The sequence below is a fragment of the Diaphorina citri genome, unplaced genomic scaffold (genome assembly GCF_000475195.1).
Source record: "Diaphorina citri unplaced genomic scaffold, Diaci psyllid genome assembly version 1.1 scaffold2112, whole genome shotgun sequence".
In the NCBI taxonomy this organism is placed as follows: Eukaryota; Metazoa; Arthropoda; class Insecta; order Hemiptera; family Psyllidae; genus Diaphorina; species Diaphorina citri.
In genome coordinates, this window is record NW_007379537.1 from 31752 (window position 1) to 47941 (window position 16190).

Genomic DNA, 16190 nt, shown 5'->3' on the forward strand with positions numbered 1-16190 from the left:
ATCTAACTATTAACAGAATGAGGGAAAAAAATCTGTCTACCAATTTTCCAAAACATTACAGTTCACTATCTTTTTACTTTCTATTACTACAGTATAGCGGAGCTATACTAGTAATGAAAGTATTGCAATCGGTCCAAATTTTCAAAATCGGGATGTGAAATCTAACTATTAACAGAATGAGGGAAAAAAATCTGTCTATCAATTTTCCAAAATATTACAGTTCACTATCTTTTTTTTGTATTTTTTTAAATACGTTTTCTCTCTATCTCTCTCTCCAGGTGGACCCATGCCTGCCATCAAGGCCTGGGGCATCATTGCAGAGAAGCTGGTTGAAAAAGGCTTCCAAATGCCTCAATGTGCTACTGTTTCTGAGGCAGGGTAACGTTCTTATGCGAAGTTTTAAAGAGCATCTCAGGCATATGAACACAACGGGTGCAGGAGCTAGAAGGAAACCTAAGTACTTTGAGGACCTCGAAGAGCATGGAGCTTCAACCTATCACCACATTAACCCTCAACACGTTATAGATAGCATGGAGTCATGCTCTTCAACCACTTTTGTACCTCCCTCTTCTGCCTGTCCTACCACTGTGTTTACTGTGCCTCCAACCACTCCCTCTACTGCACCTCCAATCACTCCCTCTACTGCACCTCCAAGCACTCCCTCTACTGCTTCTCCAACCACTCCCTCTACTGTTTCTCCAACCACTCCCTCCACTGCTCCTCCAAACACTCCGTCCACTGCTCCTCTCTCTATTCCCATCACCCCTGGCCCTTCTGCAGCTCACTGCTCCTCCAAACACTCCGTCCACTGCTCCTCTCTCTATTCCCATCACCCCTGGCCCTTCTGCAGCTTCTCCACACCATCCACATCTACCTATAAGAGAAGAAAGGAAGAACAAAACTTGTTATTGAAAAAGAGTGTAGAATTACAAGAAAAAAAATTGTCCTTGCTGCAAAAACTTGTAAGCAGCAGAGAAGCTGACAGAAAGCTAAGTGTAATTTTATTTCTCTAAATGCCTACATATTTCAGGTGGTTTACTAGATAGGACAAACCAAGCTTTTGGGGTTATCTCTTATCTGATATGATTTTGGTGAATTTTGTATTTTTACTGAAAATTGGACATTTTCCAACTTTACATTTTCAGGGTGCCAGAGTGAGGGGCGAATAACATTGAGACCATGGTAAAGCTAAACACTATGGAGTAGTCAACATTTATCGCTGCCTTGGGAGCAGCCAACAACCACAACAACGACCAAAATATAGCCTATTTACAATCGTAGTCACCGCCTAGACCCTCATGTCCAAGGGAAGTACCATTTCAATTACACTTGAGGTGATGTAACATTCCAGCATCATTTTGAGATGTTAAACTCAATACCTACCTACCTACCATATCATGTAAAAACCACAATTTCCACCACTGGTAGATTGACGTCATGGTCCAACCTCAAAAGCTAATGTCAAATTTCAAATATATCCCACAATTTTTTGTCCAATGGGGCAAAAGAAAGAAGCACATGAAGCTCAAGGAATTCCAGTACCAGAAATTTGGATGTTCATTATATTTTCTTCAATATTGCATCTATTTGATGAAATTTGTTCTTCGGGATAGATAATATGGGATCATAATATTATTATATGCTAGGGTTAAAACATTTTTTATTTTCAAATTATTCACCCCTGTCATTTATTTCCCAGATACTGTTTCAATAATGTACATTTCAAAATTGAGACTATTGAGAGTCAGATTGGAAAATTGGAAAAAGAAGAGGACTTCAAGAAATGGAAATTTCAGGTGCAAATAATGCTAAGAGCCAGGAATGTGTATGACAAGGTTGAACAAGAAAGTGATACAAGTAAGTTAGGGGATGAGAAGGGGAAAGAAGAAAACAGAAGGGACTTCAGAGCACAGGAGATCATAATCACAAATGTTAGTGAGAAAATCCTAGATTTAGTTGTAAACTGTAAAACTGCATATCAAATATGGGAAAAACTATGTTCGGTATTTGATCAGAGTAACATCAGATTGAGGTAGAGAGGACCTCACTGCGGCTATGAATGTGATCTCTCTTCGACACTACCGTACCCCATCCTCAATCCTGCTTTGGTGCGAACATTCACACACTGGTATGAGAAACTCTACAAAAGGTAAAAGCTACACATTTAATTTTTACATTGTCTACGTTCTAGGTCAATAGCTAGGTTAGAGCACCTACATTATCCTTCACAAATAACAAAATAAAATAACTTAATACACCTATTCAAACAAAGCTTTAGCTGTAACAACGTTCTTCATGAACTAAACTATGGTTGGGAAATTATTCATCTTTCTTCCTTATTTCGTGGCTGCAGCGGTCATATTGCTGTCAAAGGTTGCGAGAGGGTGTGACAGTCTTCTGTACTTGTTGAATATGAAACAGGGGGAAAATATTTTGATTTGATTGAAAATTATGGGATTAATATTATCGGGTTATTATTGAAAATTTGGGTCACAATTGAAAATTTGGGTTATAATTGAATTCATATTACATTGAGTATGGATTGTTAATAATTTTGGGACCTCATGGTCCACATTCTGCACAATTGAAAATTTGGGTTATAATTGAATTCATATTACATTGAGTATGGATTGTTAATAATTTTGGGACCTCATGGTCCACATTCTGAGCTGAACAGTCATGTCACACTAGAATATTTATTGATATTATGTTTATCTCTTTTTTTTTTTCTTTGTAATTAATTTGCAACCAATAGAAATACCTTGCAGAATTATGTTGAACCTTTATACGCCATCTTATTAGTCAGATCTTTGTAATTAATTTGCAACCAATAGAAATACCTTGCAGAATTATGTTGAACCTTTATACGCCATCTTATTAGTCAGATAGGCCTTGGCCAGGAAATTTTCTCCCCACAGGTTAGGTGTTTTATGTTTTACCAGATGTGTTTGTCAATTCAAAGCCAAAGTTACTTATTTATCTTCATATGTGCAGACCTAGGCCCTAGAAGGCGGTTAAAATCCCCTTACCCTGATGGTTAATAGACCTAATGATCTCCGGCAATTTATTATATAAAACTCATTTTTACAGCTGGCTTCCCTTGCTTTCCAGCAAGCTTATTTCAATATAAGCAAGGTGGCGTCCGAAATAACCGTAATATCTTTGGTTAGCTTTGATCCTGGATGTGGTTAGGTATTTTCTAAGCCCATCTATGGTTGGATCTAATCCAAGAGACAACATAGTATTATAATCAAATATTTAAATTGTGAAGCTATCCTATGGCGAAGGTATGTCATTTCAACATGACGATACAGTGTTTGTTGTATGGCTATTGCAGAATGGCCAATGTATCATTACATTCCTAATCACAATCTTCAACAACTGTCTTATGTAATATTCAGTAAGTAGGTCATCTCGGCCAAATCTAGCTTCGAGTGCGGCTACAAAGCTCTCATACATCTTCCCTGTGGCAGGATAACTCTGTACAAGCTTGTCGGCAGGTGAACCAGGTATCATGCTCATACACAAATACCCCATCTTATTAATACTTGACATAGACTGATCCTGATCAATTTTGCTAAATTGTGACCAGAAAGGAAGCCAGTCCTTTAGGGTGTGTTTATGTACTAGGCTGAGCTAGGCCATTGTCGGCCTTTAAGCGTGTAAAGTTGGCGGGAAATCCGAAATTTTGATTTTTTTTCCGCAACTTGTACAATCTGAATTCATTTTTTACTTTTTATCTTTAGTTTGCACGTTTATATTATACTTTTCATTTATATTAGCTTTAAAAACAAGCGAATTACAAAGCAAACAAAAACAAATATAAAATAAATTTTAAAAATTGCCGCCGGGACAGCTATCTCACGTCGTCCGAGCTCTCCTAGCCCGGTACATAAACACACCGTTAAAGTACCATCATTTTTTTTCAATTGGAGTACAGGCAGTTTGAACTGCTGTGCCTGTGCACATGCATGAGTGGACAAAACTTCACTACCTACTTCCCAGACATGCCTAACATCTACTAAGTGGCTCTCAACTAACTTTTTCACAGTTAAAATCTCGTTGGTAGTTGTCAACTTTACTCTGTTCTTCTTCTAGAACATCCTGGGTGAAGTCTGCATCAGAGTCATATAGCAACTCAGCTATTTGAGCATCTTTATTAGAGATGCTCTCAATTCTTAGGTCTAGCAGTTGCACATGTGCCTCTAACTTTTCACTCTTATGTCCTGATTCTATTTCTTGTAGCAGGACCTCAATTGCTTTCTTGGTGTTGGTAAAACTTGTGCGTAGTTGCGCTCTCTCTTTCTTGAGAGCTTCCAACTTCTTGTGGACCATGATGCACAAACAAGATAATCAGTTTTCTACTTACAGTTTATCTTGACAAGGTCGCCAAATGTGGGAAACACTCCCCTTATAAAACTTATCTAGATCAGGAAAACTCGAAAACAGATTCTTGTCTTGTACAATTATATTCGCCAATATTTATTCAATACTTGTAAACATGTGTGGGAACACTCCCCTTAGGAACTTTTAAACTTATTTTCTCACAATTTACATGTTTATCTGGGGAAAAAAAATACAACTTGGAAACATGGCACATCTTATTTTCGTCGAGTGCGGCATATGGCAGGACCGGCAGGGGAAAAATGGACAGGAGTTTTTTTTTATCCATATCTTTAAAATAAGTCCAGAACAAAAACTGGTAAGTTAAATCGAAATTATCTTTGAAAATCATAATTATTTATCAACCTATCTGATATTTATCACCTTTGATAACTGAAACTCAGCTTTCTTCTTGGGTTAAGTTAAAGAATACATTCCTAGGAAATTCAACTCTCTTTTTTTATGAAACTTGTGGTACCAAAGCTCAACTGAAATTCATCATATATAATTTTTAAACAATACTAATAATTGACTCTTGGTTGGTTTTCTTTGGTGTCTAGAATGAAGATTATATGAAACAAAAGCTTTACCCTCCAGGCATGCCTTACTCTTACTATTCTGCTTTCAATAATCTGCTCATGTTTCAGAATGGATTCCGAGTCTAATGTCATTGAAGCTCTGATCAATATGGTCCAGTATCATCCATTACTATGGAACCCACAACATCGAGACTACAAGGACAAACAGAAATGTTTGATGAAATGGAATTTCATTGGCACACAATTGAATTTGGATGGTAAGTAGTAACAAAGTGTGATATAATAGGTACCTACCAACTTTTCTCTGGGACAAATCAACCACTAAACATAATTATGTAATTTCAGTTGTATTTGTGATAATTGAGTTTCTCTCAATCAAACCAGTGTTAATTATTACACCAGTTGGGTAACCATCCCAGTATTAATCCTATGTGATGGTTACCAGCCCCACCACTCAGGGTGAAGAGGGTAATGTGACTATTTTGAATTAATACCATCTCTCACCTTCTCTTGATTTCAGCGGATGCAGCATGTAAACTTTCAGTTGTATTTGTGATAATTGAGTTTCTCTCAAGCAAACCAGTGTTAATTATTACACCAGTTGGGTAACCATCCCAGTATTAATCCTATGTGATGGTTACCAGCCCTACCACTCAGGGTGAAGAGGGTAATGTGACTATTTTGAATTAATACCATCTCTCACCTTCTCTTGATTTCAGCGGATGCAGCATGTAAAAAATTCAAAAACCTAAAGGATTCCTTCCGAAAGAGCTTGGATAAACCAAAGAGTGGGCAGGGGGCGGTGAATAATAAACCTTATAAGTATGCTCAACAGTTATCCTTCCTGCTTGGGACATTTACCAAAAGACAAACTATAACCAACCTCCCACAAACTCAGGGTACAGAATCATCTGATAATTTGAACCATCCCCTTCCACACTCTTCGGGTGATTCAACTTGTAGTGTATCATTTCTTTGCTCTCCTCCATCTCCTGATTATGAACCTGTCCCCAAAATGAGATCTACCTACTCTCATGCCCTTGTTTTCATATTCATAAGAGAAAAATCTCTTTTGCATTTCGTGAGTTTTCACACTGTTACTCTGATCAAATACCGAACATAGTTTTTGCCATATTTGATATGCAGTTTTACAGTTTACAACTAAATCTAGGATTTTCTCACTAACGTTTGTGATTATGATCTCCTGTGCTCTGAAGTCCCTTCTGTTTTCTTCTTTCCCCTTCTCATCCCCTAACTTACTTGTATCACTTTCTTATAAAAATAAATTAGAAAATCAAGTAGGTAGGTTATAGATTTTTTTTTTATTTTTTTTTAATCAATGAGTGTATGAACATATGTATTGTATGAGTAGAACACAACAGTTATTGTATGTGAGTGTTTGAAGTAAAGCTCTTAACGGATGTGTACATAGATATTTCATGATTATAAACAACTGGATTGATTCTTGTTGTTGAATGGGATGAAAAACAAAAATATTAGATCATCAAGTTACATCAATATTCTATAGTTTCAATAACATACCTATCAATCCAAACTTCGTAGTAGCCCATGGGACGAGAATGTGATTCTACTATTATCTGACTTGCAATACTGTTAAATGGAGTTTGGCTAATTCCTACTTCTAATAAACATTCAACTTCTTGATCTTCTGTTTCTTCCTCTCTCATTATCATGGCCGCAAAGAGTTCAAGGAGCTGGACGTTATTACGATCTATACCTCTAGGAGGTATTAGGCTAAGACTTGCTCCGGTATCAATCAGAAAACGCATATTTGAGTTGCGATCCAAAATTTGTAAGCGGCATGACTCCATTTCCTGCCCAACAGCCGCTAATTTGCTGGGGAGGTTGGAGCGTTTCCCTGGTCAGCCAAGAATTTACAGGTGTCAGGGGCAGAACATTTTCGAGCCTTGTTTTTAAATTTATAATGGATTGAACAGTACCTGTGTTGGCTAGGAGCTGACTGAGACCGAGTCCTGGACTGGCTTCTGGGTTGACAAGAGTGGGAACGAGATTGATGAGAACTTGAGACAAAGTCCCGTAATGTTTGTAACAGTATACTGACCTTTTTGGTTAAATCAGTAATTTGGCTATCATAAGAAGAGCTTGCCATTGGAGGTGGGAAAGCCACTGAAGAATTCAATGGCGCATCTCTCTGGGATGTTGAAATGGCACATACCCCAGGGCTAACAGCTACAACCTTGTCCGCTACTTCAGCTTGTTGGCTCAATGAAGCTGTGACACTTACGGCTTGAAGTATCTGCTGAGCCATTAGTGGTAGCTTCTTCAACCAGAGACCGCGTATGATGGCCTCTGGAACTGCGTCGCCTGCCAGTCGCTGGATCTCCCTCAACATCTGACTAGGTGGTCGATCACCCATCTCTAGGGTACCCAGGGGTTTGTTCAGTCTTTCTTCCTCCGATTGACCAAAACGCTTAAGGATTGCGTTTTTCAGGTGGGCGTATGTCCTTGTGCCTGGGTCTCTGACGACCTCGGACACTTCGGCTAGGACCTCTGGTTCTAACCTAGCAATGAGTTGTATGTATTTCTCCTCTTCTGACAATACACCAGCAAGAGTAAATTGTGATTCAACATTCACGAAATACATGTGAGGATCCGGTTTGTAACATTTTGGGATTGTCATGGAGACAAATGTGGTGTGTTGTTGATTTGGCTCAACCTTGATACCGTCCTTACCACTAGTATCCATAGCTGGGCAGCGTCAGGATGGAGCCATAGGTGATTGAGAAAGCAACCACAAAGTTGAATGAATATGGATTTCCACCATGTTGAGGCAATATAGTGCAAATAACATTGTATACTCATTGCATGATCATTGAATAAATTGACATTTCATCACTCAATATTGATTCAACGCTCATGCAATGATTATTCAACCTCATTACCTCATGATCAACCTAACATAAACATATCCTCAAATTCTCAAAATGTGCACTCAATTTTTTTTTCATCTAAAAAGCTTTTGAGCTAAAAGCTAAAAATCAAGTAATTAAATAGCTTGTTAAACTCTAAAGCTTGTTAAAATCTAAATTAAATAGCTTGTTAAAATCTAAAGTTATAACTTGACACTTGAGTCAGTTTGTCTCATCTAGTAATCTCGAGAGAATCTGGAAATCTGGACAGGTAATGTTTGACCTCATTGAATTCAACAATGGGGCCATGGAAGTTGTCCTCACATCATGGATAATTGACCATACCACTGTGTACTATCCGGTGCGAGGAATACAAGGTCACTTGAGAAGGAAAACCGAACCTGAGGAACCCTTCTTCAAGCGTACTAAATTTATAAAGCACTGGGGGACCTTTGAGTCTCTAGTAGAAGCTAGACAAGAGGTTAAGGACCTCTCGGAGGGGAACAGGAGCTGCATGAGTCAGGATAATGAACTTGAAACTTTCTTTGGAAGGGAAGTCAGGAAGAGGAAGGGTAATGATTTATTTTGTTTTTGATTTTTTGAAACAACTAAGTACCTACTCAGGTAAAAATTCTGTATAGTCACCTAATTATTTGGTGTAATTGTGATGGGGGTTTTTCTCTTGATGAGGTTGGTGTGCTGCACCATAATAACTACTCACATTAACTCCACCCAGCCCAAGAAGTGCTAGTTCCTGCATCACATGGGAAGTACTTCAAGTACTGAGATGGTCAATGTTGCTCAGGTTGTGTTTCAATTTTTTTTTAACACCTGATCAGTCTTAAACAACTTATTTTGTTGAAAATTGTGCTATGCTGCAATGGTGTAAAATGTAAAGAAACCACTATTCAATTAAATGCACCCTTAGGTGACATTTTCCAACAAAATCAGTTGTTTTAGACTTACCTGGCATGTGATAAATGCAGCCTTAATGTTTGTAATCTTATATCTGTTGATCTTAACTTGGGTTCATTTTCTGTTTACAGCTGATGACTCGCTGATTCCCAATAGAAATTCAATCCCATTTGTTCCTCCAGACACGGAAAATACTCAAGGGTCAGTGACTCAGTTCCCTGATTTCACTGATACCTGTTTTCCTGCTCATGAGTCTCCTAGCCCCCATCAGGGGTCCCCGGTCATTATACCTCAGGACAACCAGATTCAGAGATCCCCCGGTCATTATACATCAGGACAACCAGATCCAGGGGTCTCCGGTCATTATACCTCAGGACAACCAGATTCAGAGATCCCCCGGTCATTATACCTCAGGACAACCAGATCCAGAGATCCCCGGTCATTATACATCAGGACAACCAGATCCAGGGGTCCCCGGTCATTATACATCAGGACAACCAGATCCAGGGGTCCCCGGTCATTATACCTCAGGACAACCAGATTCAGAGATCCCCGGTCATTATACATCAGGACAACCAGATCCAGGGGTCCCCGGTCATTATACCTCAGGACAACCAGATCCAGAGATCCCCGGTCATTATACCTCAGGACAACCAGATCCAGAGATCCCCGGTCATTATACATCAGAACAACCAGATTCAGAGATCCCCCGGTCATTATACCTCAGGACAACCAGATCCAGGGGTCCCCGGTCATTATACCTCTGGACAACCAGATTCAGAGATCCCCCGGTCATTATACCTCAGGACAACCAGATCCAGAGATCCCCGGTCATTATACATCAGGACAACCACAGCCACTGTGAATTTGTAAAATGGAAAGAAACTGAAGAACAATAATTGACCTACTCTTATTTCTCTCAAAAGGGGGGATCCTCAGGCAATACCACATATTTCCATTGTCAAAAAGATGGATCTGCCAAGGCTCATCGCACAGGAAAAATGCTAAGGGTCAAGTTAAACTTGAGAAATATTGTATTTCATCAATGAAAGTTGTAGTATGCCCTCATACCAATCTGACAAAGGTCTGGTACTTCCCTACCCACAATCACAGCCTTGATGTATCTGATATCTTGTATGATCTTTTAATTTAAAGTCCTTTTCTTAAGAAATCCATCCAGCCTAGTTGGCTTAGTTGGTAGCACATCTGCCTTGTAAGTGCTAGGCCGCGGGTTTGATTCCTGCATGGGGCGGATTTTTTCCTGATGGGATAATGTTTGTTCTCAGAACGGCTGGCTTTCTTCTATCATGTCTTCCTTCTCTCTTCGATTTAGGGACAATAAGACCATAGCAGTTACAGTTCCTTCTGTCAAACTTATAAAAAAAAAAAAAAAAAAAAAAAACCATAAAAAAAAAATGTAGGCTCTATTGAAAAAGATTTACGTTTTCATGCACCTACCTAAGGCAGAATGTGTAGACCCCAAAAGGCTCTACCACATTCCCAATGGACAAGAATAGCAGCATTGCTTCTATTGTGGCTGTTGTAAAAGGCTTGCCAAACATCCCGGTTTGGCCAGAACAGTCCTGGTCTGAGAAGCTGGCCTGGCCAGTTTGGCATTTTCTGGCATTTTGTCCCAGTTTGGCTTATTCCTTAGTCACTTGCTTTTGTGACTAAGGAATAATGTTTGATATGATATTGTGTAATGATATAGGTTTTTATTTTGTTGTGAATCACAGAAGAGCAGGAGATTTTGGCTCTGATGGCAGAGGAGGATTATGAAGAAGATGAAGACAACCAACAACCACAGCAACACCAACAAGAACTGGAGCAACAAACCCTAAATAGGTTGATGGCCAATTACTGGTCACAACCAGTGGATGAGGACACAAAGGACGTGACAGTTCTCTTCCTTCAAATAAAGAAGTCCAATAACAGACTTTTCCAAGATAGGTCAAAGCGAGGAGATGATTGCAGAAAATAAAAACACTAGAAAAATAGAAGATTTTTTTTCACACAAAAACACATATTTCAAAAAATTTTAACTTTGAAAGAACAATTGATTGAAAAAGACACGAAGTTAACATAGCTATTGATAGTGATCTACCAATTACTGGTCACAACCAGTGGATGAGGACACAAAGGACGTGACAGTTCTCTTCCTTCAAATAAAGAAGTCCAATAACAGACTTTTCTAAGGACCTCTCGGAGGGGAACAGCAGCTGCATGAGTCAGGATAATGAACTTGAAACTTTCTTTGGAAGGGAAGTCAGGAAGAGGAAGGGTAATGATTTATTATGTTTTTAATTTTTTGAAACAACTAAGTACTTAGGTAAAAATTCTATTCTTCAGCCCACCAGAATACTGTTGGATGAAAATAGATTGTACACAAGTTCAGGTACATAGTACACATCATATAGTGTAGCATTATTCCATGTTTCACCATTGAAAACTTCACCTTGAACATTGCCAATACCATGTACTTGTAATGGTTCTCCGTTTCCAATGCTAACAGTACGATTCTCACATGGGGTGAGTTCAGAGAATAGTTGTCTATCTTTGCACATGTGTGCAGTTGCACCACTATCTACTATCCATGATAAATTTTCTGAGTTTTCAGTTACCATGAGTGCAATTTCACTCTTCTTCTTATTCTTTGCAAACCAGCAATTCTCATCTGTGTGCCCTTTCTTTCTGCACCTTTTACAGAACAATTCAGGTTTTGGCTTACCTTCTGGTTTGTGTTGAGTTCGACAATCCTTTTTCATATGCCCTCTTTTTCCACATGAAAAACATTTCACTTTGGAGAATAAAGCTGCATCACTGGTTTCAACATTACTATGAACCTTTTGATTCCGGCTTTCTTCTAGGCATAATCTTTCTGTCAAATTTTTCAGTGTTTTATCTTCTTTGTTCACTGAATCCCATGCCGTTTGGAAATTTCTGAAATGCTTGGGAAGAGTCATTAGAATCTTGGTTATCAAGAAATCTTCAGAAATGATTTCTCCTTTCTCACAAAGAAATGTTCTTAGATTTTCCAGTTCACTTATGTGATGGGCCATGCCCTTGTTTTCATACTCATAAGAGAAAAATCTCTTTTGCATTTCATGAGTTTTCACACTGTTACTCTGATCAAATACCGAACATAGTTTTTCCCATATTTGATATGCAGTTTTACAGTTTACAACTAAATCTAGGATTTTCTCACTCACGTTTGTGATTATGATCTCCTGTGCTCTGAAGTCCCTTCTGTTTTCTTCTTTGCCCTTCTCATCCCCTAACTTACTTGTATCACTTTCTTGTTCAACCTTGTCATACACATTCCTGGCTCTTAGCATTATTTGCACCTGAAATTTCCATTTCTTGAAGTCCTCTTCTTTTTCCAATTTCTTAATTTGGAAGTTAATGGTTTCCATGGTAATGCTATTTCCTGAGTCCCAGTAGACTGACTTTGAACTGTGATCTGATGATTGGGGTGATTTTTATCAGTTGTGGCTAGGCATGATCTGGGCCCATAACCTGTTGGTTTTGGTGGTCATTTACCTTCTGTAAAGACATCTACTGATAAAAGAATAAAAGGCCAGAAAACACTTTTTATATTAAAGAAGAAAAACTCGATAATTTTATTTTTCAGAAGCACAGACACAACACATTTTTTATTACAGAAAAACACTAACCTCAAATCTGGTTATTTATTTATAAACAAAAATATGAGCTCAAGAGGTGCTGCCACCACAGTGGCACTAATGAGAACTAATTTCAAATACGTGATTTTGATTTCTTCCAACACGATAATTTTATTTTTCAGAAGCACAGACAACACATTTTTTCATTACTGAAAAACTAACCTGAAATCTGGTTATTTATTTATAAACAAAAATATGAGCTCAAGAGGTGCTGCCACCACAGTGGCACTAATGAGAACTAATTTCAAATACGTGATTTTGATTTCTTCCAACAAAAACCATTTGGTACTAGGTTCGGGATTTCAAGATAACTGAAACTGAAGTTGAAAAATGGATCTTCCAAATGCTCAGGTAAGATAAGTTCTAGAATTTAAACTTTGAATTCCATAATTTTATTTGTTATAAGTTTAAGTGGGTGTCTATACTAACCTAGCCTAGGGGGTGTGCACGCACAGATTCTGTAGCTGGTCTCTAGCCCAAGTAAATAGGAAGGGCATCCAGACCCGGAAAAAAATCATGGATGCTGGATCAAGTGGGTACCTACATTGGAAGTTGGAAGTGTACATTTTTACCTAAACAGCTCTTAAAACAAAAAGAAAATAAGCCAATGGCCTAACATGAGTATGTTCAGATAACCATACACAGTAATAGGTGTCTTGTGGTCACAATCAGAGCATCTGCCTGGTAATCAGGTGGTACACACTAGGGGTCACAAGTTTGATCCCCAGCCATGCTATTCTGATGTCATCTCTATGAGATTTTGACCACATGAGTCAACGTTGGTTGACAGAGATTGCCCTAGACAACAACCCTGCTTTGAGAAAAAGTAAAAAAAAAAAAAAAAAAAAAAAAAAAAAAAAAATTAAAAATTTTAAAACTGTAGGTACAGTTTCGGTTTTCGTTTATCTTTCTAGAGCGAGTTTCGCGAAGTCCATACCGCGCGCAAACAGTGCTCCCCCTTTTTACCTATCGCTGTTTTTATCGAGAGAGTAAATTATCTGCTGGGGAAGTCGTTTTTGTTTTGTGTGTTAAACTGGTAGACTGTCTGTCGCTTTTACATATTTGTGCGTTGAAATATTTCTATCTATTTTGTTTCCGAGAATTCCGAGTTTACTTGTTTGTGTTGACCCGGTTAGACTTGTGTGCTACGTTTATTCAAAATGGTTATGAAGAAGTTGAATGAATTGACATGCAAGGAGTTAGTTGCCCAGTTGAAATCTCGTGCACTTTCTTCGAGCGGACCTAAGGCTGAGTTGACTGCTAGGCTGGAAGAGGCGTTGAGAGCGGAGGGTTTGGATCCGAATGAGGTGACCTTTGATGAGCCGTCGGATGGTGGTAAGAAGAGTGAGGAAAGCGAGGAAAAGACAGGTAATGAAAATTTAGCAGCTATGATTTCTTCTCTAGCCGAGTCTATGAAGACACTCAACATGCAAACAATTCAATCTGTCAATGAAACTGTCAATAAACAAACCAATGAGATGAAGGAGACTTTTACTACTGAAATAAGGGAGACCAATAACCGTGTCCTTGAGTTACAGAGTAGCGTTCAGGCCCAGATAAGCATGTTTCAGGTTGAAGTGGACAAGGTCAAGGGGGATATGCATGTGCTGGAAGATCGTTTTAAGGGGATGGAGGACAAGGTGGAGAGTGTGGACGATCGTGTCCGGAATTTCGAGGACAAGTTGGCCGAAATGAGTAATAATATTACTAGACAAGTTATTGGTCAAGTTGTGCAGCATCCCCCCTCATCTTTATCGACTGTTATACCCGAGCGCGCTAACCCGGCCAGAATGAAACCTCCTGTGTTCGACGGACAGATGGCGTGGTCTATTTTCAAGAGACAATTTGAGGCGGCCTGTGAATGTAACTTGTACAGTGCGAAAGAGAAGGTTACTGCCCTCATGCTATCGCTACGTGGACCTGCTGCGGACCTGATTCAAACTCTCCCCAAGGACAGTAATTTATCCTATGACGAGCTGGTTAGTGTTATCGAGCGCCGTTTTGGGGACGACCACATGCAGGACGTATACCGGATTCAGCTTCAAAACCGTGTGCAGAAGAGTGGCGAGACTTTACAACAACTTCAGGCCGAGTGCGTATCGCACAAACAGTGCTCCCCTTCGTACCTATCGTTGTTTTTATCGAGAAAGCAAATTATCTGCTGGGGAAGTCGTTTTTGTTTTGTGTGTTAAACTGGTAGACTGTTTGTCGCTTTTACATATTTGTGCGTTGAAATATTTCTATCTATTTTGTTTCCGAGAATTCCGAGTTGACTTGTTTGTGTTGACCCGGTTAGACTTGTGTGCTACGTTTATTCAAAATGGTTATGAAGAAGTTGAATGAATTGACATGCAATAGCAAGGGTCACCTTCAACGGGATTGTAAGAAGAGGAAACAAATGAGCTCACCGGAATGTTGGACCTGCGGCCTAAAGGCATATACCAGAGTGATTGGGCCGCGCAAGCGACGGTTCGTATTGAGCGATCCCGCTCGCTTTCCCCTTTCACACGAGTGACGGCCAGGGAGAAATTCAAACGACGAGCCTCAGTCACCAGGAGGCGCGGCCAAGGGGATGATGGATGCGGCCGCCCTCCAAGGAGAAAGGTAAGCCGGAAAACTAGGGACAGAACCAAACTACTGAGGTAAAGGACCGCGGGGTTGGTTCAATTTTCAAGTAGCCCCGCAGAGAAAATTTTGTCCGTAGTGTGGAGTGGCATGCATGACAGCCTGATTATTCATGGAAAAGTAAACCAACGAGATTGTGACATTCTCCTCGACACTGGTGCCAGCAAATCCATTTTGAGACGCGATTTTCTCGTAGAAGACAAACCCTGAAAAATCCTGATAAGTATGCTCTGAAAACAGCGACTGGTGAACAGGCACGTGCATATGGCGGAGATCGAAGTGGATATTCAGCTTGGTGATTTTGAGTGGCGCCATACCTTTATTGTTGCCGATATTATTGACGAGTGTATTTCTCGGAATGTGACTTTATTTTACAGCATAGGGTGTACATGAATTTCTGGGACATGACAATGGTAATCGAGAACGTGGAAGTTCCAGTGACTGTGGGAAGTACCGACTCCTGTAATGCATTGAGAATTTTGATCAATGAAAATGTGACCCTCCCCCCTCTCTCGGAATCCATCGTTTGGGCCCGTGTGTGCGACTTACCAGCCAATCCCAAGTGCTTTATTGTGGAACCAGAGTTCATTAACCCTGATGTGCTACCAGCAAGGACACTCGTGACAGTTGCTGATCAGAACGTGATTCCCGTGCGCGTTATGAATACATCCACGAATAAAGTCCGACTAAGGGAAAATGACATACTTGGCAACTGTGAACCAGTTATGGAAGTTGTAACGATTGATGGAGTTACTCAGCGACCCTCGTTCGACCGTGTGGAGCGACCTGGTCTAACCAAGGAATTACTCAAAGACTGCAAGTTGGAGCCAAAAGACCGGAAGAAAGCCGCGGCTCTTATCAGCCGAGTTTAGCGACGTATTTTTCTTTGAGTGATGACGACTGCGGGTAGGACCGGCCTCGTCAAGCACCGCATCGACACGGGAGATTCCAGACCCATCCGACAACCACCGCGACGTTTAGCCCTTGCCAAGCAGAACGAAGTACAGTCCATGATTAACAACATGAAGAAGCAAGGAGTGATTGAAGAGTCTACCAGCCCATGGTCCTCCCCTGTTGTACTTGTAAAGAAGAAGGACGGAAATACCAGATTCTGTGTGGACTACCGAAGGCTAAATGACGTCACTCGAAAGGAC

The 16190-nt window shown here is 39.8% G+C and overlaps 1 protein-coding gene across 1 annotated transcript; it reads left to right on the plus strand.

The window, feature by feature from the left end:
- The first annotated feature begins 4663 nt into the window (after positions 1–4663).
- LOC113471144 lies at positions 4664–6045 on the plus strand. Its single transcript, XM_026830076.1, has 2 exons — positions 4664–5179; positions 5642–6045. Exons 1-2 carry the CDS (start codon positions 5032–5034, stop codon positions 6043–6045), a joined length of 552 nt encoding a protein of 183 aa, XP_026685877.1. The 5' UTR covers positions 4664–5031.
- Positions 6046–16190: the final 10145 nt, after the last annotated feature.

Excerpts from the sequence above, each read along its gene's own strand:
- LOC113471144 (XM_026830076.1), top strand. The coding sequence starts at position 5,032 with ATGGATTCCGAGTCTAATGTCATTGAAGCTCTGATCAATATGGTCCAG. Across the intron at positions 5,180-5,641 it reads CACACAATTGAATTTGGATG|CGGATGCAGCATGTAAAAAA; the intron begins GTAAGTAGTAAC and ends TCTTGATTTCAG.